This window comes from Aspergillus eucalypticola (assembly GCF_003184535.1).
Source record: "Aspergillus eucalypticola CBS 122712 chromosome Unknown BO83scaffold_22, whole genome shotgun sequence".
Taxonomy (NCBI): domain Eukaryota; kingdom Fungi; phylum Ascomycota; class Eurotiomycetes; order Eurotiales; family Aspergillaceae; genus Aspergillus; species Aspergillus eucalypticola.
The window spans coordinates 253,344-278,448 of record NW_020290296.1 but is presented as its reverse complement, the minus strand read 5'-3'; the positions used below and the strand labels follow the sequence as shown (position 1 = coordinate 278,448).

The window sequence follows — 25,105 nt, the reverse complement described above, 5'->3', positions numbered from 1 at the left end:
GGTGGGAGACTAAACCCCCGATTTACAGCTCGTGGGACACACTGGGTTATTAGAACTGTTACATCGGCCGTTCGGAGATACTGTTTCAGTCTGCGCTACTGCTAGGAGCACTCGCAATTTCCTCCTCTAAGAATAGACCGACTACCTCCAGGAGGCGCAGTCCCCTTTGGTGACAGGTTACTATCGATAACACGACTTTTACGAATCGGGCAGGAGGGCGATCACAAGCTTATCAGCTTCACTCTGAGAAGACACCAGTGGACCACCAACGTCCGAAGTTTCTATTAGCGGACGCTAGGTTTGTCCCGTGCCCAAGCTCCTCGGGAGTCTAGTCCGGTTGCGCAACAGTCATCTGGCCCGCTTTAGTTCGATCCTATCACCGCCGGTTACTCTCTCGCCGTCGTCTTTCCCCCCCTCCATCATTGATATCTGCAGATCATCTGCACGCACATATTGGTTTCCGTCGTGCATAGTCCCTGCAGAGCCTTTCTCACCTTGTCACCGCAGTGTCGCTCTTCCAGTGGTCGACTGGCAGTGTACACCAACCCCGGTAGCAACATTGTCCGAGGCCTAATATCTTGCTTTCATTTCGTTCACCCTGCCCCTCTTCCACCAGGGTGTAACTAGGCCCGGCACAGAAGCCAATAGCAATCATGGCTACCAATTCATTCCGCGATTCGGTCAACTCCCTGGGTTGGTCGCGACGAGACCCAGATCTCTCCGCCCGCAATAACTCGTCAAATACGCCTATCCTCTCACGGTTACAGTCTTGGAATCCATTTGGTCAAGGGGAGGGCTATCTGCAACTGCCCACTCATGAAGCTCCAGGAGCTCCCCTACCCGCCGCAAGTCGCCGAGAGGAGGAAGATACTTTCTTTGCCTGTAAGTCCTCCGAACGCATGACCGATTTTCCGTAGAGATGCTTTCTTCCTTGATTTGCTGCACTGCCCAGTCCAGGTGACAGAAGACTCAGTTCCTGCATCTGTCTGGGTTCCACGGAAGCCCTAGGAAAAGCTGAATGATGTACTCTACTCTCTATTTACCTATGGGACCATACTTTGTCATCCACCGTTTAATTTTCCTATTTTCCATTTTTCGTTCCTTTTTTCTTTTTTTCTGCGCTTCTACGCATTTTCTATTTTTCTTCTTGCCGCCCTACCTCCTCCCCTTTTAACTTTTGGCTAATGCTAATCATACATTCCTTTCACAGTAAGTCGATGGGATCGGATGCTCATTTTCATCGCATGCAACCTTGGTGCCGCCGTCTGCTTCCTCCTTTGCTTTTTCCTATTCCCGGTCCTATCACTGAAACCCCGCAAATTTGCCATCCTGTAAGTTGCTCTACAGATTCCCCGTTGATCTCCATCGAACCCCAATACATCCCTACTTCGCCCACCCACCGGGGGGGGCACGAGGCGGTGGAGTGCTTGTCATGCCCTCCTCGCTGGGGATTATGCACCACGCGTCTCCGATCCTACTACATTCCAGCGTCCGTGCTGAACCCTCCATCACGCCTCACCCATACTGTTTGCCGAGGAACTTCCTGTGAATTTGTGGCTGATTGAACCGGTTTTACCTCTTGAACTAGATGGTCGGTTGGTTCCTTACTCTTTCTCCTATCATGGGCAGTCCTCATGGGACCCCTGGTCTACGCGAAACATCTGGTCTCGGGACCACGTCTGCCCTTCACGGCGGCCTATTTCGGCTCGATCGCCATGACTTTGTACTTTGCTATCGGAGTAAGTCCCCCTGTTTGTTTGGCTCTAGCTACATTGCCCAGGATCTTCCCTGCCGGACCATGTTGTGTATGCCTGTACTATCTGAGCGTACGCCTCTGCGATCGCATACCAACCTGTCGATTTCGAGGATCTTGCATACCTGGGTCGTGCGCGTACACTCGGAGCCTTCAGCCGACGATATGACATCATAATGCACCGCCACCTCGGTCGTGAATATGATCTCTCACATCGTCCTGCAACAGTAGCAGGTTGGATGTGCATGCGCTACTGTAGACCCCAGTCGGGCCCGTGCACACCAAGAACACCAGTGGGAATACCGGTTGCTAATGGTCTTTTCTCCTCTAGCTTCATTCAACCCTGTTGACGCTCATCTCGTCGGTGTTTCAGCTGGCTGCCCTGCTCTGGTACCTTGTCAGCTACTTCCCGATGGGTAGCACTGGACTACAGTTTATGGGAAGATTCGGAGCTCAGCGTGTCACTTCGTGGATGACCAGCTGATACTGTTGAAGCCTTGCTACCACCGGAGACCGGACTATCTTGCTCTACCCTGCGCCTCCTTCTGGACGCGCATACATTGTATACTTTTTTATTCGATCGCATGCTCATCACGATAGACATGGGTTCAACGGCCGGTATACGCTTGCTTGTACAGCTCTTACCTTTTCTCTTCATTAATATATACCAGACAGCGAATACATTAGTCAGCAGTTTAGTTTTATATAGGTTGTATAATAAATATTGAGCTGTCTATATTGACCGCACGAGAGACAGACAGGGGTGTAAAGTGGGTGCCTAAATGGATTATATACTCGTGTGCTATGACAATGACAATGAGCAGTGTCCTCTTCAAGATGAGTGTTACAGTATTGACTTGTTAGCGTGGTTTCAACACTCTTGCGAGTTTATCAACCGAGTGATGGTGAACTCTCTGGAAGAGTGAGTGGTTATATATATATTATATATATGCTCTACTACAAACAAAGAGAACTCAATAACGATCGGCAATTCCCCCAGATCATCATCTAGTGAGTACTAGTCCCTTGAGCACAGCTGCATTTTGTGCTGACTTCCTTCTGAGCCATCGATAATAACGTGTCTAGTACTAGTACCTGATGGATTATGGAGAGCTCAATTGTGACATAGAAAAACACAATAAATCACCTCCCCACTCCGATACCTTGGCATGATAGTTTTTAGACCTCGAAAATGCTACTGCCTGCGTGCATTCGTGTACTAGCTCCTCATGAAAGTAACAGTGTAGTAGCCCGATAATATTGTAGAGTTTGAAGAGGGGACATTACATACACATACTAGATATGTTGGTGTCTTTTTTGCTGCTCTAAGCCAGCCATTATATAATTAGCTGGTATGCTCTTTTCTTTTGTCTCTACTGAAGTACTGAAGCTAGTTCGGACCGTTTCTTGCGGCTTTTTGTTGATTGTGCTTGGTCGGACTATTATATCTCAAGTACTAGTTTAAGTACTAGTAAGTATCCGCTTACGAGGATAGTAGTCGTAGGTATAGTATGTTAGTTGTTAGTTGGTAAACAGTCGTGAGTCTTTATCTCCTTATACTAATACTACTACTACTACTATCAGTACTATATGTGAAGTAACAATGTATTTCAATTATATATAATATAATCCATAGGGTCAATTCATGGCTAGGACCTTTAAGACAGCTTCAGCAGGTAGCGAGTAGAGATCAGTCTTGTACACTCGAGAATATAGTATGCGATGTTCAACTTCCATGCATCGGAGTCAGTGTAGGAAGTAGTTTGATCATGCTCTTGAACGTGTTATACTCATGTTTTAACAACAAGTTAAATAAAATGATGCATGCGTTCAGGTTAGACCTCCCACCCTCTCATACTGTAAAGAGAAACAAAAGAGAGGGACACATTGAATAGAAAAGGGATCTACTCGTTATAGATAAAGAAAACTTATCTAACATAAAATTTGCAAGCAACTGTCAGTGATAACCACTAAGCTTAATTCTTGAATCCCTTCGCCTCCCTCACAACAAAAGGCGCAATACTCGCAAGTTTCTCACAAGTCTCAGTCAACTCTCTGGAAGGGTCCGATTCCGCGATAACTCCCGCACCAGCCTGGATCCACTGACGATCACGATCCTGGAAGACCGAGCGAAGCACAAGTGCAGCTTCCATGGTATTCTCATCCTCGATCATCAGAACAGCACCCGAATAGAGCTCTCTATGCTGCGACTCAAGGCGAGAAATAGCATCAATAGCAGCCTGTTTCGGAATACCCGACGCCGTAATCGATGGAAAAAGAACATTGAACGCATCCCACATGTCTTTATCCGGGGATAGACGTCCGCAGACCCGAGAACCAAGGTGTTGCACGCTGCCCCGTACCCGTACTGACATGAAGTCCTCCACCACGGGCTTGTCGGAGAGCTGGCTGATTTCGTGCACGGCTTCTTTGACGGAGATGACGTGTTCGACTATCTCTTTGCTGTCGTTTTCTAGTTCCTTTCGGAGTCTTTGGATTTCGGCTTCTGTGCCTTTGCGGGAGCGTGTTCCGGCTAGAGGCTCGGTGGTTACTACCCCCTTATCTAGGGACATGACTAGTTCAGGGCTGAATCCGGTGGCTTGGTAGTCACCATGGCGGAGGGAGAAGCTGCGAGAGGGTGTGTTGGATTGACGACCACAGTAGAGTGTTGAGGGCATGTCCACTCGGTGTTGGAGGTTGACGGGTCGAGATAAGATTATCTTGGAATAGTGGTCCTGCTGGATTTGTGATAGAGCTTGCTGCACTAGGGGTTTATATTGGCTGGAGGTCTCATTTACGTCAACGTGTTGAATCTCATGTGCGGTAGATGGTGTGTTGCGACTTCGACATGTCTCTTTCAGCAGAGCGCACAGTTCCAGGACCTCCTTGGTGTCATTTCCGGTGAGTGTAATTTTATCTGAGTCGATGAGTACTTCTATGCGAGGTATCATCAAGGCTAGTAAGGGCCATTGGCCAGGTATGTATTCTAGGCCCCGAATATGGGCCGCATAGTTGAACCCAACGTGTCCGTATACTCTGGATGTGTGGTTCCAATACTCACGGAGGAATTCTCTTGCTATATCAGGTAGTGGTTTCGTCACTGGGAAGTGCTGGCTTGGTTCTCCAGCTACAGTGATTGTTATGTTCGATCCGCTAGAGTTGATTATCACTGATCTGTAGGATCCAAGGCCAATATGCCAGTGGTCTTTGCGTTCGTAGACGTAGCACTCGGAGCCACCATGTCTTTCTAGCACAGATATGACTGGTTTGAGCAAGTCGCTAGAGGGAGAGGTGAGTGTTATTGATATCCGAGTGGATGACATTGTGGGTCGGTTGATGTTATCACGCTTGCAGCTGTTGAGAATGATAGTAAAAATGTGGGGCTATATTGTATAGAACAATAAGAGTCCAGCGAGGATATTTGTATCCTTCTCGTGTCGGTAGTAAGTCTCAAGCTCACGATACTAAGGCAGGGATAGGGCTTTTGTAGACCGCATATGAATACGCACCAGTATGCAGATTCATGAGCAGATATGACTTCATCGATCCTTTCAGCAGGTGGCCTGGATAGGCAAGAATGGTAGCCGAGTGAAATGAGTTGCTAGGTTCACCTGATCAGATTAGCCTCTAGCTCACCTTTTGCTTGAAAGAAAAACCCTCAATGAACATGTGAATGATCGAGTATCCGATGCGAATAAGTCACCTTGCAGAATATCCCTGGCTTGCTGCGACCCATATCGGACTTTTGCAGAGAAAGTGCAAAACCATTCGCTCATAACGTGGTAGCCTGGTTCCTGATTAGTACTCGGACAGGGAATGGTATGCCACTATCAGAATACTTTGTAGATTCATCCGTTGAATGATACTATAGGGGGAGGTTACGGGCTGATCGCCGCTCAGATATAACGAGACCGCTTATGAAAGGCCGCTAGCGCGCAGGATTCCAAAGTTGCGTGACATATCGCTGATCAGGTTCCATAGTTCCTTTAACTGAGGCAAAATATAATATGCTTTCTATTGACGTCAACTTACTCTATTGGGCCAAATGATATTCTTCAAACTTCCAAGTCGAGGACACAGGCATGATTGACGGAAAGGCAGTTTTGCTAGAGATCGGACAGGATGATCGGAACATGACGTACACGTAAAGTGGCTAGATGTAGTTGGAAACTGGTCTGGAAGTACGACCATTAGAATATACAATGACATAGAGACGTAGTAACGGCCATTTCATCGCAGCCAGCAACGTGCATGAGATCTGTGTAACCTCGATCCAGGGCTTAGGAGCGGTAGATTTGGATCCTTTCCAGTGTGGTGAGTGGTACACCGGGTAGTCGAGATGATTGTTGATAGCATAAATTAATCCTTCTTGGAATCGCCGTCGAAAGTACCGGTACTTCTATATCGAGCCGTAGCATGGTGTTATCCAGGTTGGAGACACACGGAAGAGACGGACCATGCTGGAGCTACGGGAAACCTTCGCAAGTCCGATCAAGGTTTCACTGGTATGTTAGTCCGATCAAGGTTTCACTGGTATATTGGACCATGATGAGTACTTCTTCACAATCAAAGGTTGATCATTTAAGTAGGAGCACCCCAAGGCGTTGTCATACATCTATGCAAGGGGACTTGGTATATGATTGATCTGATACAATTTCTTTGAGCGCGGCATGGAACTTAAAGATGACATTAGTAAAGTTAGCCCACGTCACAGTTTTTCCCTGGTTGAGGATCTCAACTTTGCATAGAAGGAATGTCGATGGACATTTATACCGGTCAGTTCGTCCGTCTTCAGTTTCTGGTATGTTCAGGTTGAACACTCGGTTAGAGAAAGTGATTACCAGAAACGCGATTTACTCCAACGGCAATGGCTGACTCTGATCTATATCCTCTTGGAAGAGGACTGTCGGATTCAGTCCGGTAAGGCTTCAATGCGAGCTAGTGTTAACATCGCAATATCCTGCTCATTATGTTTCTAGATTGGATGCTCAGCACCTTCTATGGAAGCTTCACACTGGATATACACTTCACCCCCACATTCCAATCACTCCAGACATGAAGATAGCGGAAGTTGGCACTGGCAATGGGTAATGCAGTTCACAGTCTTTTCCTGACTCGAGGGCATGGATCGATCCTGTTCGGGTTCCGTTGCATGCACGGCCCAGCATAAGAATATCCACTAACAAAGTACAGGATATGGCTCTTTGACCTATCCCCGTCGATGCCACCTACTGTGCAACTGCATGGCTTCGATATCTCGGAGGATCAATATCCTTCGAAGCATATGTGGCCACGGAACGTCAATCTAGCGCTGTTGGACGCCTTCAAGGATGTCCCTCCCACACTTGTCGGTCAATACGATGTTGTACATGTCCGGATGTGGGCGAGTAATATACGAGATGGCAACACCGGGCCGCTGATTTCCCATTTGCAACAGTTGCTGAGTGAGTATCCCCATCGCTAGATACAATTTCCTTGTGTTCAGCTAATACATACTAGAGCCAGGAGGCTATATCCAGTGGGAAGAGGCCGACCTCGTTCATCAATCTGTGCAAGGGCGCAAGGCCCTTGAGTTTGCACAACGGATACCAAGTTTATTTCAGAAGGTTGGGTTGGACTACAGGTAAGACCTACTCTCATCGTTCATCTGTCCTAGTAACTTTCAGTCAGTGTGAAAATATATGAGGCTCATTGATATTATTGCAGCTGGGCAACAAGACTTCCTCGCGATCTGGAAGAAGCACATCTGGAAATCATAGAATCCAAGACAGAATCATTCCGAGACTTCCTTGTCCAGAAATGCACGGACACATATCTTCTTGCTCTCGGTGAGATATTGCGCGGTACCAAGCTGACATGCGCGGAAGAGATTGTACCTCTGGTGGCCAAGCATGAGGCGGAACTGCAGAGTCTTTGCGCTGAACGCAAGGGAACAGTATATAACTGGTCTCCTGTCAGGATATTGGCACAAAAAACTGCATAATCGTTGGCTTATTTCATTATCGCCATGGAGCGGTAAAGGAACAAGATATGCTTCGGGTTTCCATATAACCGGATTGCTTTGCTGCAAGCCCTGTCAGCTTACCCCGTGCCGCAGGAGGTACCTCAGATAAGAGTCATGTGTGAGCATTTAACATGCATTACGGTTATTACTACCTTAACTCCATGAAGATTTATCATAATTGGTCAGTTGGGATGTCGAGCTAATGGATGTAGCACTCGACGTAGCTGATCAGTTATCCGAGACATTCCTGGTAGGGTTCTCTACTCAATGTAGCATAAATTCATATCCTCGATATCGCCCATTATGCAATACCTTTAGCCCCTGCTCATATCAAAATACATTGAGTTATACAGACTATTATCGATAATCTGTTCGTCCACTTCCCCTTTCCAGTAGTAATAGCGATTCCAAATTTAGATATACTAAGCCATATGAAGTGCCTTGACTGTATTCACCAATGAGTTAAGACCTACGATAAGTCCATTCAACTAGGTAAGCCACACTCGCAATGATACTGCCGAGGTTTATTATCGAGCGCTGCTTCCGCTGCATAACTATTTTCTAATGCCTACCCCCTTGCTCTCTGTTTTCCTTCTACACAGATGGGATCTACTCGTTAGAAGAACAACGTAAAAGACTCATGCAAGGGGAGGACATCCATACGATACTATCCTCAGAACCTTATTTCCATTTGATCAGTGTGCATAACAGTATCCTGGAGTTCTTCTATCCGTGGCATCATCCCCGTTTTGTGTGACTCTTTTGTGGACGATTTGTATGGTCTAGATCGAGGGACAGAGGGGGTGGAGGCAGTGATGGAAAAGGCTATGGCATACAATATCACCAATACGATGATGATGTCTTCTAGGTTTTGCTTATCAAGACATACGTAGGTGGATCGACGAGGATAGTCTGGACTGCACAGGGAGAATACTGCTATATCTCGCTTAGAAACTGAACGACAAGTGGGGAGGCCTCTCTGGAATCTTGTCAGGAATGATCAACGGAGTGTTTCCGATCCCGTAATCCTTTACTAGAGTCAGGCTGAACGCGCGAGCGATCTGATACTCTCCCACAGGATTCGGATGCAGACCATCATACCCGGCAGGACATGCATCTGGTCCACAATCGTAGTTCTCCTGCAGCTCGACCAAATGGATGGGAGAATCTGCAGTACTCCACTCTGGGACAGCATTCCGCAGCAACGCATTATAGATATGGGTGTTAAACGGAATATCCTCTCGGCCCGGGATAAGGCTGCGCTGGGGAACATTGGCGATGGCAAATTTGAGGTTGGGGTTGGCGGCGCGGGCATTGATAACCAGGGTACGGATACTGTCCAGGGTGCCGGATGCATCACTCTGGAACCAGGCCATGTCGTTGAACCCCAGCATTAGCAGCATCAAGTCTGCTTGGTGGGCACTGAGGACATCATAGATCAAGTCCTTGTCGATGGCGGCCATGCGGCCCCACACGGCGAAATGGTGACGATCAAAGTCCGGGGACACGTCAGGGGCGTACCCGCCGCTGGTCGGGGGCTGGCCCAGCGTGGCTTGGTGCTGGAGCTCCCCGTGGGCCTGCGGTTCGGACGGCGCGGTCCCCGTGTAGGGGCCCACCAGCTGAACGGCAATGTTTTGCGCCCGGAACCACTCCCAGATTCGATACCGCCACGTGTAGTCCCCTTCTTTTCCTTGGGACATGGAGTCTCCTACGATCATTACTCGTAGGTTGCCGTTTTGCATTGTGTCTTTTGAGATTACGGTTGAGGCTGAGTCTGTCTGGGTCGCGTCTTTCATAAAGGTCATCATTTGCAAGGCGTCCTGTTCCTCCTTCCCATCACCGAGTTGCATCGAGTTCGTGACTGGTGACCACGTTTCGGAGCCTTCGTTGGTTGTGGCCGAGGAAAAAGAAGGGTTATCTGCCAGCTGGGATAATTGACCGAATGCTCCAGGTTCGACAGCGACGGCAGCGTGGACAACTGGGGTTAGAGTGAATAGAGCTGCAAGATACACGAAAAGATAGCAAAACCCTCGGCTTCCCGGTGATGGAAGCCACCAGGAACGGCTCCCCAGAAGGCCAGACATTTTGGACTTGCGGTTGCTGCGTAATCAAGATCGGCGACCTCGGGCGCAGGTGATGCCCGGTCATTATAAAACTACTGCTACCGCCAGGTACTAGGTCCATTTGGTAGGGATTTCACAAGTCCGGCGCGTACTAATGGACTAACTAATCCTACACTAAAATGAGAAAAGACGGTGACATCTGGCGATAGGTATTGCAGGCACCAAAGAGGAATGTGCTGGGATACGGCTTTCCTATCATATCCCCTCGAAGTAACCTCGAGGCTGTCTAGTGCATCGCCTAGTTCAGGGTCTTGCCACGCTAAGGCCTGCTACGACGAGGGCTCGGATATCATCAACGTATCAGAGCTGGAAAGCACCTTACCACCAACCAACCGAAATCATAATCGCTACAGAGACCATCGGACCAGTTCTTTGGACATCAGCCCAACAGCAGACTGATTGACAGTAGGGCAGCGGCTAAAACCGACACACGCCTCATATGACCATACGGTCCCATCTTCTAATTTGGACCCCGGTCAATGGCGATAAGTAATGTCTCACGGATCAGCCAATCCACGTTTGGCAAAAGCTTGATATCTTAGGCCCGAGCGTCAATGACTCCGCCAAAGCGACATAAACCACCATCCACCAAGTGTCACTAGTCCAACTTCTCAAGAACCATACTTAATCTCGCCAAGTGCCTACTGGGGTCTTTCTCCTGCTACCCTCTTCCTTTCCCCGGTGAAACCTGAATAGCGCCAGACTGCTCTCCGGCCATGGCGTCTGTGACACTTGAAAGCCTTCCGGTGGAGTTGATCGAGGAAATTGTGGCTTGGCTAGACTTCCACGATCACTGCGCTCTGCGTCTGACTAAACGCACCATCTCCGTCAAATCGTCTAATGCTGCATTTCGGAAATATTTCCTTTCCAAGAAATTGGAAATCGCGGAGGCCCCGCTTGAGCAGTTTGTTGGGGTTACCCAGCCAGGACGGTTCGGGCTTTGGGTGCAGGATCTCACTTTGTATACGTCTATTGCCCTCCACACTGAAGAAGTGCCCCCTGTTAGCCCCAGAGTGCTTGAGTTACTGGCGCAAGGGTTTGCAAATATGCATAATAACTCACCGCACGATGAGCTTTTATCAATTACCCTCAAGGTTTTCGGGAACGGCTATCTGGGAGCTCTCACCGACAGAGTGTTTCAAGTGACAATGTCAGCCCTCAAAAATTCTGGGCTGCCTATTCGGTCACTTGATGCCTTTGCAGGTGGCTATTCTCACACATATGGGGGGCGTTGTAGCTTCCCTTTCGGCGAGATCCCCGCTGTATTCGGCGGCAGCACGGCGGACTTGACAAGGCTGGCGGCAGCATTCCAACCATGCAAGAAGATAGGACTAAGCCTGGCGCACCACATACATAAGATAGATTTCCTTAGACCCCGGGAATCCCCTTTAAGGCCAGAGGACGATTTCGAGTTACCGCCGAGCTACGAAGAAGCCCGGGAAAACACCCGATCACTCGCACACCTTTTGAGCCTTTGTCCTAATCTCGAGGAACTGCACCTGGTATGGGAGTATGATGAATTCGACGAGACGGCCGGGGTGAGGGAGGAATTATACTTCTTCAATCGGGTAGTAGAATCTTGCCAATTCCAGGGCTTGAAGAAGTGTACCTTGTGCGACACTCGAATGTCTGAAGCTACGCTCATGACTTTTTTTCGTCAGCTTACTCGGCTGGTGCACTTGGACTTGAGGCTGATTCATGTTGACGGTCACTTCGACGGTCTATTCAGACTCTTGTCTACGGCGATGCCAGAGCTGAGTTACTTGCGTCTCCAGTACCTTTACTCCTCCTCTGGAACCATTTACTTCCCACGTGAGCCGCGAGATAATGCTGCGAGATCCCCATTGCGTCGGTCAGCACAAAGATTGATCCGGAGGGGTGTCAACGCTAGGAGGCCAGTCATTACTAGGATTAGGTGATGGAAGGCCTCAATCACGATGGATGAGTTATTATATACTTCGAAAGACGACAGACATATCAACTTCCTTGCCAGCCGGTATCCGCTCCACAGCGAAATGTGAGTCCCTCAGTTGATCGCATATGAGCGATCGGCCAGTTCTTAGCTGAGGACTATCGACCGAAGCGGTACTGGGCAAAAGCAAGAGCATTTACTCGATTAGCAGTGTAACGCTCCAGCTAAAACACGAGACTTGATATTACGGAAATTCTTCACATTACAAATGTTTGACACCAATGAATATATACATTTCATGGTTCGAGGAAACAATCAATGCCATCTGCCCCCAGCGCTGCTTCAGGATACACCGTAAGTACCGAACTGGTTACTGCATTAGGACAAGCTTGAACCGAGGAGAAAGTGGGGTGGTTAATTAGGTCAGTTACAAGCGAGAGACTCATCACTTTGGCGGTAAGCACTCCCCAGTGCCGGTTGAAGCCACATCTTCTAAGTTAATAAATAAGGCTCTTCGGAACTGGTTAACGTGCCACTCATGATACAGCATGACTCCCCTCTCACTGGTTCAAGAACAAGCTTCTTCGAGCCGACACCAACACTGCTAAGCTCAATCTGACACCTATGAGTGGCTATTTGATTGGAGTATACGCTTCGTCCAGCTATGGAGGCTCAGTGGAACCGATCTAGCTTTGATGCCACGCGGCTGAGTCTGCTTCTAGTCTCCTTTTCGTAACAAGCTCCGACCCCGACAACTCAGCATGGACCTTTAAAGCGGGGATAGTCTCAAGGTTAAGCCCACCTTCCGAACCACATACCCTTTCAGGCCAACATGGTTTACAGAGGAAAGCCCAGCCCAGGGTGTGCTTTATGCCGGAAGCGGCGCCTAAAAGTACGTCGATGCACCTTCACGCCTGGATGATTGACTGTTGACCATACAGTAGTGCGACCAGGAGCGACCTGCATGCTCCCAATGTCTGCGGATAGATAAAGAATGCCCCGGGTACCAAGACCTCCACGCTCTTCGCTTCTTTGATCAAACGGCCGCTGTAACCACCAAGGCCTTGGCCCGAGCTGCCAGTACCCGCAAGGCCGCTCGATCCCCCTCTGCAGACAGTGCAGAAAGTTCGAAGACACCGCCATTGATCGAAGGGCCCACCACCCACATTCAGGAACAAGCCATGTCTCACATCTTCAAGTATTATGTCGGCACTAGTCAAAACCCCGGCATTCTCTGCTATTTGCCGAATTTGCTGCGCACTGACCCCTCGGATGCACTTCAAGCCACCATGAAAGCCATAGGGCTGGCATGCATGTCGAGGATCTACCACCGGCCTGAACTGGCACGATCGGCTGCGGAGGAGTACAGCAAGGCCTTGCGGTCCACCAATACGAGTCTTCAGGATGCAGTATTAGCTACTTCGGACTCCACTTTGGGGGCTGTGGTCACGCTGAGTATGTACGAGGTAATGTGCCTGGCTAAAACCGGTGCTTATAGGTGGGTTGTTAATCCCTAGTGAACAGATTATTTCAGGCCAATCACAGATGATGGACGCTTGGCTAAATCACTCCCGAGGAGCGTTGAAGCTCCTTGAGCTACGAGGAATGCAGCAATTCGAATCAGCGGCTGGGCGGCGCCTCTTCGCCAGCACACGCCTACAGATTGTTAGCTATCCCTCAATCATATCATAGCCACTATTCTCGGAGTTTTAACATGTCATACCTAGGCTATGATCAACATATTTTTCAGAACGAGTTGTCATCGCTCGCCAACGATAGCTGCATTATCAAAATATGCAAAATCCATTAGTGATGCGGATTCTCAGACAATGGAAGACTTTTACAACATCTTAGTCACATACAACGATCTCTCCATAACAATAAAGGAGACATATAACACGACTGGCTTCCGCGGAAACATCGCACCTTTAATCCAAGCAGCCCTAGACCTTGACGCCGACCTAGTCTCATGGGCGACTTCTTTAAGCCCAACCTGGCAGTATACGACCATCAACACCCCACTGACATTTTCACACTTCCGTAGCCACGACACGGAATATCACGTATATCCAAACATCGACAACGCAGTGTACTGGAACCACTATCGCCAAGCGCGGATCATTCTCCACGAGATGATTCAAGCGATGTGTCTCCATCAGGCAAGTCCTGATTCACCCCAGCTCATGCACAAGTCTATCTCCATCAATAAACAACTGGCAGAGGACATCTGCGCTAGCGTCCCGTACTTTTTCACTTCAGGCGACGCTGCCCTGGGGGCCGTCGCTCGATTGCCATGGCCTTTGTATCTTGCCTCGGACTGTGCGGGTATATCGCCTCACACAAAGGATTGGATCATGCAGATACTCGACCTTATTGCAACGTCTACGGGTGTACAGCAGGCTCGTATTTTGTCGCGACTGGTCAGAACGGGCAATCACAGCTATATGTTGATTCCTGGGAAGCCAAAAAGAGTTTATAGAGAGGGGAGCGAGTCTTCCTCTTCCTGAGTATGGTACGATCCTCTATCGTCAGCACTGCTCGGATCCTTTACTAGTATCACTGTTACTTGACGCAAGGACTTTCTCTGACAGAAGAAGCTTTCTAGTATATAGGTACTACTATGTAATGTCTCCTAGCTATTTGATTCTTAAGTACTTGGGTCGACCGAACCGATAGTAGAACCCCTTAAACCTACCCCTTCCCTTCATTTTTCCTTAATTATACTACTAGCCCTTTTCGGTAAAATGCAACTGCTTTTAACTCATATAATAACATCGAACAACTTTTTCTGGTTCTAGTGTCAACAGTAATGACATCATACATCTGAACAAAAACAGACAATCACAACCAGAAACTTCAAGACGAATGGCAGGGGCGAATTTCGAATGTTTATATAATATTGAACCAGGTCTCAAGACATCAGTTGGTGCCGGTAAGGACAGGCCACCTAAAGAAAAGATACGACAAGAAATCAGAGTATTAGTGCCTGACTACAGTGAATATCACCTGCATGATTATTCAAAATCACCTCTGCTGCCTACAAAACTTTTTTTCCCTCTTTCTTCTATAAATCTCAGAAAATACCAGAAGAGCAGACATAGAATTATGTCTCAGTGGTTATTATATTCTGTGTCTCGTAGGACATGCAACCACACGGAGTACAATATATAAATGTTACTTACCAGCAGCCCGCATCTAGCGACATCTTCCCCCTTGGAAAAGACCTGTAGCATCAGTATCTGTTCTAACATGGCTGACGACCCCCGCGTCAATACGATAAACGAGAGTCCCATTCAGAATGCTCTTAATAGGAACTTCACCAGACTGTTTAATTCGCTCTGTGAAGCAAACGATCTCTCCTGCACGTCTGATGCGCTCAATTATCTTCCACGAACAGGTAAAGAGAGGTGATTTCTGAGTACCTCCCACTCTCTATTTCTAAACTGCACACAGATATCCGAAACCTCACCCTTCAGCTCTTGCTGGACCTGGAACACTCTGCGATTTTCGAATTAATGCCCACATATAGTCGTGCCGCTGCCCTGGACAATATTCAGATATTGAAGTCTGCAATAATACTGTCCGAAGCGTTTGATCTCTCCCTTGTACAGCCTATATTGGCTTCAGCTATTGCTTGCACGTCAGAAAACAATATCTGGGAATGTATAGATGATGCAGTTAATGAATACACCCATGCCTCCTCCCAACAAATCCAACGGATCCACAATACAAGTAGCTTTGCAATTTGCAACCCTCTCCGAGCACCGCCAATATATGGATCAAATTCTCATGGCTGAGATTGGACCTCTGTACGTTGGAATCCCGCAATTTCACGCCGCATATTTTTTTTTTTTTTTTTTTTTTGGATGCGTAAGTGGTTTGCAAGAAGCGTCCCGGGCCGTATTCCAAAGATGCAGGAAAGGCATAAATCCGCTTTTTGTAGCTGATAGATGGGAGGGCTGGCCAGGAGATGCAAACCAGGAAGACGTCTTGACTTGGTTCTCAGATCTGGCTGATAAACTTGCTGACCTTTCACAAGACTACCGTCCCGAGTCGGCAGAGGCACGAAGGCCAATAGCCCGACCCAACAGGCCCATTCAAGGCTCTACGGAAGAGCGCGAGCTAGACATTGGCTTTGTCAGCGACATCAATGCAGGAAAAGATACCAAGTGCCTTTGTGCAGAAATCCTCGTACCTGGAGTGTTGAAAAGCAATGCAGCAGCCGATACCGCTGCGAATACATGGCTCGATTTGGGGAGGTGCGCTAGAGAAGTCCTTGCTGCCCAGGATACCCGTCGGTTTGTCTTAGGCTTTACCATATGTGGATCCTTCATGAGGATATGGGCCTTTGATCGTCTCGGGGGAGTTGCATCGGATCGATTCGATATCAATGAGAATGGTCTCCAGTTTGTGTTCATCATTATCGGCTTCCTATGGATGAGCGACGAGCAATGCGGATTTGACTCGGATGAAGGAGGTTCTGCGCGCGGCTAGAGGGGATGGAGATGTTGTGTTGTGTTGAAGAATCGGGTTTGTAAAGTAGGTCAGAATGAGTAACATCATATCGCTGGCTAGTTCGGAGCGAATGGGGACAATATGTTCAATGCATCCTTGGGGGGAAGAAAAAAATTTGAAACTATTACCCTTTCAATTCATATTGCATTGATGGTCTTTCTAGACTTCTACGAATTATTATGAGAGAGTATGAACTTAGCTTTCCAGCTATAACTTGAAGATAGAACACACATCCAAGACAACTCGACTATGAAGAGATAACCATGGTTTGTTTAGCCCTTGATTCTTCGTCTGCTTTTTACCAATTCCACAGGGATTTCTGTCTAACGTAGTTATTCGATATGATACTCTACTACTCTGTCCAGTAGAGCAAAGGATAGATACTGCATGCCAAACCAGGCGACTTTCATGTCTATAGTAACTAAATATGTACTTTTCTCTTGCAATCATCACTCATGACTCGTCGTCATCAGTCATTAACTTATTTGCCCCGACTCATCACCACACCTACTTTTCCCTCTACAACCCTCACGCCTGGGATCTCGGCCTCCCAAAGTCCGGTTTCTCCTCCCGAGCCAACTTCGTGCCACCACTTCAACAGATCGTTGCTCTCTTTGGGCTTCACATCTGGCGACGCAGTTCCCACGGTGACATGGGGTGTCTCGTTTGCGCACGGCCATTCCGCCAGGTTCTGGTCCTCTGGTGGGAATATCCGCGCTACGAATGCCATGAGACGGTTGTCCCAGATGAGACGCTCAAGACGTACGCGAGCCGGAGCCAGCGTTGGGGTGATGGTGGGATCAGACTCGGGCTTGCTCTTCATCTTTTCAATGTACTGGCGGACGTATTCGTCCCAAATGCCGGGATGTTCTTTCTTCGAGGCGCGGTGGATCAATGTCACGTGGAAGGTGGGCTGTACACGTCTGCTGTTGATGAGCTGTCTGTAGAGACGTGCTTGTTCGGGAGCTGTAGACGGGGGAAACAGAGACTCGAGGATATTTTTCACCTCTGCAGGGGGTAGGGAGATGTTGAAGTACTCGATCTTCTTGGCCAGATCTTCGGGGGTGGGACCGGCTGTGGGTGCAGGGCTGCCGGGGTTCAGGTTCTGATTCTTGTTCTTGTTCTTCGGTTTCTGGGATCCATATTGATGGCTCCAGTCCAGCTGCACTTGGTATTCGTTCATCGACCAGTAGATAGCGTCATCCAGTTGCTCGGCCGTCGGAATCTCTTTCACGAGCTTGGGATAGAACGAGTGTAGCGCTTTCACCACTGTCTCCAGATTCTCACGCGAAGAAGCACCGACATCCAAGTCAATTACTTGGTCGAAGTAGCAGTCTGGCTCACGATCGGTGTCGACAGCCTCGAACCGGTTCAGGAAACCTTCCATGATTCCAATGACCTCCTCTGGATTCTTGCTTCCCGCCCGGATGGTTTGGTGGTTGTCTCCCCGGTCAAGGACTCGTCTCCGCGTTACCTCGCGGATGCCAGGAAGCAATTGTCCTTTGGGCTCGTGGACATACTGGAGCGCGACATAGCGAGCTTTGTGAATCACAACCGACACATCCTCTATGAGTTGCTGCCGTTCGCGTCGCATGTGGTTGTTCCGGTCTGCTATTACCACAGGATGTTGGGCCAGAAGATTGGTAATGTCCAAGGAGAATTTCTTTGGCTTGTTCTTCTGCTTCGGAATGTTATCGTTCTGCACCTGTCCCCATCCAAACAACTTGCAGAGAGCCAAAGCCACCGTCGTCTTGCCGCAGCCCAGTGAAGCGACGGGGACAAGAATCACGTCGTGCGTCACATCGCCGGATTCGTCAGACTCCATTTGGATAATTTCAGATCCGTTGAGGCCTCTCTCTTGCAAGAAACCCTCTCTCAAAGAGATGATGCCGTGGTTTTGCTGGTACTGTTGTGCGAGTCCAGGGGTTTTAGCGAGCTGTCTCCGCGCGTAATGGAGGTACTCCTCAGTGATCTTCTTGTGCTTCTTGATGTTAGGAACCTTTCCTGCAATAACTGCCTTTGTGCACTCGCGCCACTGTCTGTACATCAAGTAAGGCTCTTCGAACTTGTACTTGAAGAACCAATCCCGGTATGGCGCCCGTCCTTTATCGCCCATGTGGCATCGGACCACAAATCCCTCGGTCTCGCGGCCGTCCCAGGTGCCTGTTTCAGCACAGTTGTCGAGGAATTTCTTGACCTGATCGAGGTCTTCATACACAACAAAGTTGGCCTTCTTGAAGCCCCACGCATCGGCGAACTTGTGTACTTCTGTGCTAGGCTGCGTGGCAAATTGAGGCACGTTGAAGTTGAGTCCATGTAGATAGATACCCGAAGCGCTTTCGTCGTAGGCAAGGACATGTTCCTCGAAACTGTCGTCACAGAGCTCGCCTACTGCGGTGACATTCAGTCTGCGCAGCTCTCGTGCCAAGTCCTTTACACTCCTTCCAACAGAACTGACATGTCGCTCGACCCAGCGTTCACCAGCTTGAGCATGGCTGAGATTTGTATCGGAACGAACACCCGTAGAATGCTTGCTGCAGACCAACAAAGTGCCATCCTCAAGACCAGAGATGAATATAATGCAACCATTTTCCTTCACACTGAGCTCGTAGGGTCCCCTGGTGTTCATCTCAATGTTCCTCCACTTTGTGTCATTCACCTCATCCACATTAAAGAACTTGTCGTATCCGCGAACCGCAATCTCCTGGGTGCCATCCTTCCTCTGGGTGGTGAACAGTCCTCGCGCATAGGTCGGCAAATCGTCGCGTTTGTAATCCCAGTCCATGAATTTCCACGAATGCACCTTGATTTTGTCTGCTTTTTCAACGTCAAAGGTTGATTTCTTGCACTTGAACCCGGACTTCTTCCCGTGAGCTGTGCCTTTCCTGCTGGCAGCCTCCAGGCTGGTGACCAGCTCGGCGACCTCCCGCTCGTCCTGCTGCACCATTGTGATCTCTCGGGTTCGCGCGTATTAAATCCAGATAAGTACGCAATTCGTGTGTTGCACTCGGTAGAAGCGAGGGAATCAAGGGTTGGGATGCGGGAGGAGGTGGGGGAGAAGGCAGAAGGCACGCGCGGTGTGTTGTCGACAAGGCCAGGGAGGAATTGCCTTAGGTTTTAACAGAGCAAGCTCGACCTTCTCAAGCAGAAGCTTATCCCAAGCTAAGATGCAGCCTCGCGCGACGTAAAATGAGAGTAAAAAGTTGAGTCACCGTCAGCCTCGTTCGGGGTCCCAAAGTAGGAGTTTCTTATCGAAGATGCGGGGCAGCGATCCTTTTTTGAAAAAGCGCTTTTTTCCGCCCGCGCCACTTACATCCGCCCATCTCGATTCACTGAACACATCCTGCCTTCACTTCTCCATTACCACTTCATTTGGAATTATTGTGTGACTCAAGGTACGGCACTACCTGTCTAAGACACCAGACACTATCAGAACTGACTCATAATTCTTCTCCAACTAGTGAAACCGGCGCTATGACTCAACCCAACCCTTACGTTCTGGCCGCCGATAATCCGGGCGCCGTCCTGACGCTGTTGCAGTCTAACCCCTCTATCGCCTCGAACCAGGATGAGCATGGATATTCATTACTCCATGCTGCGGCTTCTTACGGACACATCGACCTGCTACGTGCTCTTGTGAAGGACTACAACGTGGACGTCAACCTGCTCGACGAGGATGGTGAAACCTGCCTGTTTGTGACGGAAAGCCTCGACATTGCGAAATGCCTTGTTGAAGAACTGGGCGTGGACTACAACAAGAGAAACGATGAGGGCCTCGCAGCCTATGAGACTATCGAGAGCGATGGCTCTTTCCCGCAAATTGCTGCTTATTTGCGGCAAGTCGCAGGCGTGCCAGAGCCAGAGGCCGACTCGGCTGGCGATGCACTAAACCCAGCTCCGCCGCTTCCCCCGAACATTCAGATGAACCTGGGCACAGTGTCGGAACAGGAGGCTAGCGCGGGAATGGACGAGGTGGACCCCGAGTTCAAGCGGCGCATTGATGAGCTGGCCGCGCGTGAGGATTTCCACAGCGAAGCTACGCAGAGCCAATTGCGCCAGTTGGTCATGGATGCTATTTCGGGCTCCGGTATCAACACCCAGGAGCGTGAGGTGCGCCGCAGGACGGATTAAGGAGAATATTATAGCAGATTACCAGTATACTGCGGCCCTCTGACAACACTGGATACCCAGTTTCCTGCTTGGAGGTTTCGGAGGTCTTCCGGAGAGGCCGTTTACGTCTCGCAACAATTCGCGCCTAGAGCCTTGGACCTGCAGCTCGAACAAACCTATAATACCGCGCCTGGTATTACTTCGAGCATAGCAGGAGAGAGAGTTTTCTTACCGATAACCTGATACTTGGAGCAGTGGTGCCTCAACCAGGCGGCACTCCATGAACAAGGGCCCTATACCTGCGCCCAGCGCACGCGAACAGAGCATGACGGGCAGCTGAGAGAGGCAGCATACTACCTTATGTGACCAAGAATTATACCTTAAGCCGTTTACAACCCCCACATCCATTTCCCACACACTGTACTAGTACCTATCTGTAGCCTTGTAAACACCCTCCATCCACTCACGTGATGATCGGCCTTCCCCGCATTTCGGGCGTCACAGCCAGTGCTGCTCTTGGCTTCGACCAATCCCTCCAATTGCTGCCTGTCCTCAGTCTGTCTGCCCACCTCTTCAGGTACTTTCCAGCTGTCAGCTTACTAGTCACTACCTCCTGGAGGTCCCTTCCATTCGCCATGAACCCAGCACTTAACCCGGACACACCTCCCCCGCCTCCCCCGAAACCCAGCAGCCACGAAGCCAGTCGAAGGGGCACCCCGTCGCATCCCGGAACACCACAACAGTACCAGGAAGGACATTATGCGCAGGACCGCTTGAATATGCAGGGACAGAGATACTCTTCTTCTCCGGCGACATTTAACCCCGCTGCCTCGTTGAATGCACTGCCTAAGCCGCCGACGGTGGAGGAGGGCTGGTTGCCTGCTGGTGTGAAGGAGAAATCGTACGTTTTACTTCTATTCCTTGCTGTGATGTTGGGATATGGGCTAATGGATACTTTCTTTTTGTGATGACAGGACTGTCGATCTTCAGACCATCCTTCAAGATCCTAATCTCATCTCCGCCCTTTCCAGTAACCATCCTTCGTATACGGCGCATCAGGATAACCTACAGACTCTTCTGAAATATAACAAGGACCTTGCGAACCGCTTGCTGGAACTGCAGTCTCATGTCGGGGAATTACGCTCCTCTACCGAAACCCTTCTTCTGACGCATCAGTCGCTTGAGGTCTCCTGGCGGAAAAAGCAGTCTGAGATGGATGCTGCGCTGGCGCCGTGGTCGCCTAAGGCTTTGTATCAGCGGCTGGCTGCTTCGATTGCGGAGCAGGAGGCGGTCTGTCAGGCAGTCGAGGAGAGCTTTTTGGAGGAGGAACATCATGGACGAGCGACTGAGAAAGAGGTCGGCGATTGGATTAGACGGGTCAGAGCGGAATCTGCCAAATTGGCAGCTAGGAGAGAGGCCAAGGCTAGATGGGATGAGGGGAGGGTTGGTGGGTGGAGGTGATATTCATGTTGGTTTGGCAACTTGATGGAGGTGATGAAGTTACCGGCTTTGATCGAGGTCACGGTTCGACTATGGCATCACCTAGCCCATTCTCTGCATAAATTCATATCCTGAACGCGATGGAGATGAAGGAGACAAAGTCTACTGAAGCCGACAAAGTGAATATAATGTCAAGCTCTCACCACAGCGCGGAGGGCGATTGCTCATCGCTCATCCGGGCCCGGTCGACCGCTTTCCAGATCAACGTTGTGCGGCCTGCTCTCTGCAGCATCGCGTTTGTCGCTCATCATGACCCAATTATCGGCAGAAACGTGGCTCGGCTGTCCAACTCCCATGAAGAAAGCATGTTTGCGACTCCTAGCTCCCCACGACCAGCCCGCACCGCGAATAATGGGCAGCTGATATAGTCGGAAACCAATCCACGCGAAGACCATTCCCATGACCGATCCGAATATGATATCGAAACCATGATGGCGATAATCAAACCAACGCGATGCGGATACGAAGAAGGCCACCGCAATAGGCACTAATGCAACGATGAGCATATAGACAGGAGGAGCGGCACCCTGGTTTCGGATCTTCCCACGATCCTGTCTTTGCAAATCCTGGCTGAGCGGCGAATACGCCAGGAAGGGGAACCCAATGGAGAATTTAGCACTTAGCCAAAGAGCGAGATACATCAATCCCGCGAACGACACTAGAATAATTCCCATGTCAGATCAGATCCCAACTTGATAATAGATAAAACTCACTAGAAGAATGCCCACTCGGAAAACTAGCAAACCCATCCACCTTCAGCATCTCATCCCCTTTATTGCGACATATCTCCCACGTCACCATCGTAGGCGCACCCGCAATTCTCCCTCCCAATCCTGAAACCGCATAGTCATTAACCGCAGATAAATCCGGATCACACCTAGCCAGCATATCCGGTCTCGGCTTCCCATATAGATCCTTCAGTCCCTCCGTAGCCATGAACGTTCCCGCAAGAGCAACTCCTAGTCCCATCCATCCTGCATGCCATTCCCAGAGCTTTATCATAAACTTCCTTCTTAGAGCTTCTCCTCGAGCATTTTGGACACTAGAACCAACATAGCCGGTAGTAGCAGGATTGATAAAGAGAACGGAGATCAAGACGATGATCACGGCTGGAGCTACTACCGCTACCACAGCTAGCACGCCCGTTGAGACGGTATCTTTTTTCCTGTGGGGGAAGGAGATGCTTGGGTCGGTGAGGGAGAAGGGTCGGTGGTTGGGGGTTGTTTGGTTGAAGCCGTAGCCGATGAGGGCGACTCCGCTGGGGTAAGTTTTTTGGATTAGTAGTGTTTAGTTTTGGGGGGGTTGTGGTTTGGGGTGGACGTACATTATGAGAATCCAGTCGAGTATGTAGGAGAGGATTAGGCGCTTGGAGAAGTTTCGGTAGGAGAGTTGATGACGATGGGGTGCGGGGGGAGGGGTGTCCTCTGATTTGGAGGGTGGCATTGTTGTTTAGTATATATACTATGGAGTTACTAGTAGATGTTTGTTAATATTGGTGATGGTATGTATGAGAGAGGTGGATGATTGGATATGACGGGGTGGGATAATTGCGGAGTGAGAAGCATAAGTAAATAGCTACGAGGCTCGTATGGAAGTAGCTATGTGTATGGCAGGTGACCCGACCAGATGAGAATAGCATACAGTTCAGACCCCAAATCATCGGAATAGTGGTACGGCATCGTTCATTGAACTTTAATTTTACTACCTTACTGATCTACGCTATATTTACGAGGGGATGGTGAACACGAGGTTCGTGGGGGTGTTGAGGGGAGCACATAAGTATGAGTAATATTGTATTCGTTGCATTTCGTTTCCTCATTTAGAATTAATAGACATGTAAGCTGCAAGATACCAATTTATTTCTGCTTGCCGTCCAAGTCGCCGAAGAATTCTCGGCCAAAGTCGGCGCTGCTGTCGTTGAAGCGGAGCTTACGGTCAATGCCCCGGATCTTCTGGAGATCCTCGGCGTCTAGCTTGAAGTCGCCTTGGAGGTTGTCTCTGATGCGAGATGGAGTCTTTGACTTGGGAAGTACTGAGTGTCCTTCGTTGATACCCCAGGCTACAAGCGTTAGCTTCCTTCTTCGCGAAGATAGATGATATGGGACCTACCAAGTGCTACTTGCGCAGAGCTCTTGTTGTACTTCTTTCCAATTTCGACCAGCACGGGGTCATCAATCAGCTTGCCAATTGTGCCCTCGCGAGAGTATAGCTCGTTCTGGTTTCCGAACGGAGAGTAGTGGGTGACATGGATGCCCTTTGACTTGTGCCAGTCGGCGAAGCTACGCTGTTGCAGCCATGGGTGGCTTTCGAGCTGGTGGACTGCAGGGACGACGGAGCTGTTCTGAAGGAGACGTTCCATCTCTGACTTGGAGAAGTTGGAGACGCCAATGGCTTTCACCTTTCCGGTTGAAAGGAGCTTCTCCATGGCTTTGTATGTCTACCAGAGGTGGTAAGTTAGCGCATTCTTCGGGCGTAGTTGGTGTTGTGTACGGGGATGGAATACATACATCGACGTAGTCAGTATCCTCCACAGCTGGCTTGCCACTCTCGTTTTTGGGGAACTTTTCAGTTCCTCTCTTGAAGGCCACAGGCCAATGCATCAAGAATAGATCGACATATTCCAAGTCGAGGTCGTTCAACGAGTCCTGAAGCGCCTGCGCTACATCGTCGGGGTGATGCTTGTTGTTCCAGAGCTTGGTGGTGATAAAAAGTTGGTCACGGGGAACGCCAGACTTCTTGATTGCTTTTCCTACGGCCTCTTCTGTTCCATAACTGCAAAATCATGTCAGCGTACCGACTGACTCGATGAAGTGAGCATGAGAACTCACATTCTGGCAGTGTCAATGTGGCGATATCCCGCCTTGATGGCTTCGAGAACAGCTTGCTCCTGTGCCTCTGCGTCTTGCCAAGTCCCAAATCCAACGGCAGGGATTTGAGCGCCGGTGTTGAGCTTGAATGTGGTCGTCATATTGAGTAGTATGCGTCAATTGAAGTATGATTGAGTCAATGGGTATTATGTGCTGGTGAACAACGGCTGGCCGGGAAGAAGGCTCCTTTTATGGCCATCTTCCGGCGCAAAATGACATTACAAAATCCTGGTGAACACAGCATCATAAACATGGATCGACGTCAAATTGACGCAGATAGAACTTTGGGTTTCTGTCGGGAGAGGGCCGATGACGTTTTGA

General features: G+C 49.3%; 12 protein-coding genes across 12 annotated transcripts; 7 read left to right on the top strand and 5 right to left on the bottom strand.

Annotated features, from left to right (window-relative positions):
* Nucleotides 1-653: 653 nt before the first annotated feature.
* On the top strand, nt 654-2,237 carry BO83DRAFT_401074 (putative Golgi traffic protein SFT2; the record flags this gene model as incomplete). Its single annotated transcript, XM_025533441.1, has 4 exons — nt 654-882; nt 1,211-1,331; nt 1,589-1,739; nt 2,085-2,237. 4 exons carry the CDS (start codon nt 654-656, stop codon nt 2,235-2,237), a joined length of 654 nt encoding a protein of 217 aa, XP_025385466.1.
* Nucleotides 2,238-3,581: 1,344 nt separating this feature from the next.
* Nucleotides 3,582-5,112, bottom strand: BO83DRAFT_451005 (salicylate synthetase). Its single transcript, XM_025536825.1, has one exon. It carries the CDS (start codon nt 5,074-5,076, stop codon nt 3,730-3,732), a length of 1,347 nt encoding a protein of 448 aa, XP_025385465.1. The 5' UTR covers nt 5,077-5,112; the 3' UTR covers nt 3,582-3,729.
* Nucleotides 5,113-6,620: 1,508 nt separating this feature from the next.
* Nucleotides 6,621-7,736, top strand: BO83DRAFT_401072 (class I SAM-dependent methyltransferase; the record flags this gene model as incomplete). The annotated part of the gene is made up of 5 exons (XM_025533440.1): nt 6,621-6,673; nt 6,733-6,840; nt 6,947-7,197; nt 7,253-7,376; nt 7,460-7,736. 5 exons carry the CDS (start codon nt 6,621-6,623, stop codon nt 7,734-7,736), a joined length of 813 nt encoding a protein of 270 aa, XP_025385464.1.
* A 721-nt stretch (nt 7,737-8,457) lies between these two features.
* BO83DRAFT_343084 (SGNH/GDSL hydrolase family protein) lies at nt 8,458-9,954 on the bottom strand. Its single transcript, XM_025528683.1, has 2 exons — nt 9,923-9,954; nt 8,458-9,857 (listed from the first exon to the last, which is right to left on the bottom strand). Exon 2 carries the CDS (start codon nt 9,839-9,841, stop codon nt 8,705-8,707), a length of 1,137 nt encoding a protein of 378 aa, XP_025385463.1. The 5' UTR covers nt 9,842-9,857; nt 9,923-9,954; the 3' UTR covers nt 8,458-8,704.
* Nucleotides 9,955-10,417: 463 nt separating this feature from the next.
* Nucleotides 10,418-11,944, top strand: BO83DRAFT_98606 (uncharacterized protein). The gene has a single exon (XM_025537768.1). It carries the CDS (start codon nt 10,597-10,599, stop codon nt 11,797-11,799), a length of 1,203 nt encoding a protein of 400 aa, XP_025385462.1. The 5' UTR covers nt 10,418-10,596; the 3' UTR covers nt 11,800-11,944.
* Nucleotides 11,945-12,624: 680 nt separating this feature from the next.
* On the top strand, nt 12,625-14,299 carry BO83DRAFT_391224 (Zn(II)2Cys6 transcription factor; the record flags this gene model as incomplete). Its single annotated transcript, XM_025532893.1, has 4 exons — nt 12,625-12,684; nt 12,737-13,247; nt 13,291-13,457; nt 13,520-14,299. 4 exons carry the CDS (start codon nt 12,625-12,627, stop codon nt 14,297-14,299), a joined length of 1,518 nt encoding a protein of 505 aa, XP_025385461.1.
* A 742-nt stretch (nt 14,300-15,041) lies between these two features.
* Nucleotides 15,042-16,286, top strand: BO83DRAFT_391223 (uncharacterized protein; the record flags this gene model as incomplete). The annotated part of the gene is made up of 4 exons (XM_025532892.1): nt 15,042-15,189; nt 15,246-15,397; nt 15,462-15,601; nt 15,668-16,286. The coding sequence occupies 4 exons, from the start codon at nt 15,042-15,044 to the stop codon at nt 16,284-16,286; spliced, it is 1,059 nt and encodes a 352-aa protein (XP_025385460.1).
* A 419-nt stretch (nt 16,287-16,705) lies between these two features.
* Nucleotides 16,706-19,468, bottom strand: BO83DRAFT_380569 (tRNA ligase). Its single transcript, XM_025531775.1, has one exon. The coding sequence runs from the start codon at nt 19,252-19,254 to the stop codon at nt 16,789-16,791; it is 2,466 nt and encodes an 821-aa protein (XP_025385459.1). The 5' UTR covers nt 19,255-19,468; the 3' UTR covers nt 16,706-16,788.
* Nucleotides 19,469-19,633: 165 nt separating this feature from the next.
* On the top strand, nt 19,634-20,813 carry BO83DRAFT_410126 (ankyrin repeat protein). Its single transcript, XM_025534189.1, has 2 exons — nt 19,634-19,702; nt 19,769-20,813. Exon 2 carries the CDS (start codon nt 19,782-19,784, stop codon nt 20,436-20,438), a length of 657 nt encoding a protein of 218 aa, XP_025385458.1. The 5' UTR covers nt 19,634-19,702; nt 19,769-19,781; the 3' UTR covers nt 20,439-20,813.
* Nucleotides 20,814-21,052: 239 nt separating this feature from the next.
* BO83DRAFT_429569 (vacuolar protein sorting family 37 protein) lies at nt 21,053-21,878 on the top strand (the record flags this gene model as incomplete). Its single annotated transcript, XM_025535479.1, has 2 exons — nt 21,053-21,318; nt 21,392-21,878. 2 exons carry the CDS (start codon nt 21,053-21,055, stop codon nt 21,876-21,878), a joined length of 753 nt encoding a protein of 250 aa, XP_025385457.1.
* A 203-nt stretch (nt 21,879-22,081) lies between these two features.
* On the bottom strand, nt 22,082-23,360 carry BO83DRAFT_429568 (phosphatase PAP2 family protein; the record flags this gene model as incomplete). Its single annotated transcript, XM_025535478.1, has 3 exons — nt 22,082-22,575; nt 22,631-23,175; nt 23,242-23,360. The coding sequence occupies 3 exons, from the start codon at nt 23,358-23,360 to the stop codon at nt 22,082-22,084; spliced, it is 1,158 nt and encodes a 385-aa protein (XP_025385456.1).
* Nucleotides 23,361-23,712: 352 nt separating this feature from the next.
* BO83DRAFT_380566 (aldo/keto reductase) lies at nt 23,713-25,050 on the bottom strand. Its single transcript, XM_025531774.1, has 4 exons — nt 24,746-25,050; nt 24,425-24,689; nt 24,027-24,354; nt 23,713-23,976 (listed from the first exon to the last, which is right to left on the bottom strand). The coding sequence occupies exons 1-4, from the start codon at nt 24,883-24,885 to the stop codon at nt 23,774-23,776; spliced, it is 936 nt and encodes a 311-aa protein (XP_025385455.1). The 5' UTR covers nt 24,886-25,050; the 3' UTR covers nt 23,713-23,773.
* Nucleotides 25,051-25,105: the final 55 nt, after the last annotated feature.

Bases quoted from the DNA above. Each gene is read 5' to 3' on its own strand.
- BO83DRAFT_451005 (XM_025536825.1), bottom strand. From the start codon at position 5,076: ATGTCATCCACTCGGATATCAATAACACTCACCTCTCCCTCTAGCGAC.
- BO83DRAFT_343084 (XM_025528683.1), bottom strand. From the start codon at position 9,841: ATGTCTGGCCTTCTGGGGAGCCGTTCCTGGTGGCTTCCATCACCGGGA.
- BO83DRAFT_98606 (XM_025537768.1), top strand. From the start codon at position 10,597: ATGGCGTCTGTGACACTTGAAAGCCTTCCGGTGGAGTTGATCGAGGAA.
- BO83DRAFT_380569 (XM_025531775.1), bottom strand. From the start codon at position 19,254: ATGGTGCAGCAGGACGAGCGGGAGGTCGCCGAGCTGGTCACCAGCCTG.
- BO83DRAFT_410126 (XM_025534189.1), top strand. From the start codon at position 19,782: ATGACTCAACCCAACCCTTACGTTCTGGCCGCCGATAATCCGGGCGCC.
- BO83DRAFT_380566 (XM_025531774.1), bottom strand. From the start codon at position 24,885: ATGACGACCACATTCAAGCTCAACACCGGCGCTCAAATCCCTGCCGTT. The intron at 24,355-24,424 runs GTATGTATTCCA...CACCTCTGGTAG, and splicing joins AGGATACTGACTACGTCGAT to ACATACAAAGCCATGGAGAA. The intron at 23,977-24,026 runs GTAGGTCCCATA...TAACGCTTGTAG, and splicing joins CTCTGCGCAAGTAGCACTTG to CCTGGGGTATCAACGAAGGA.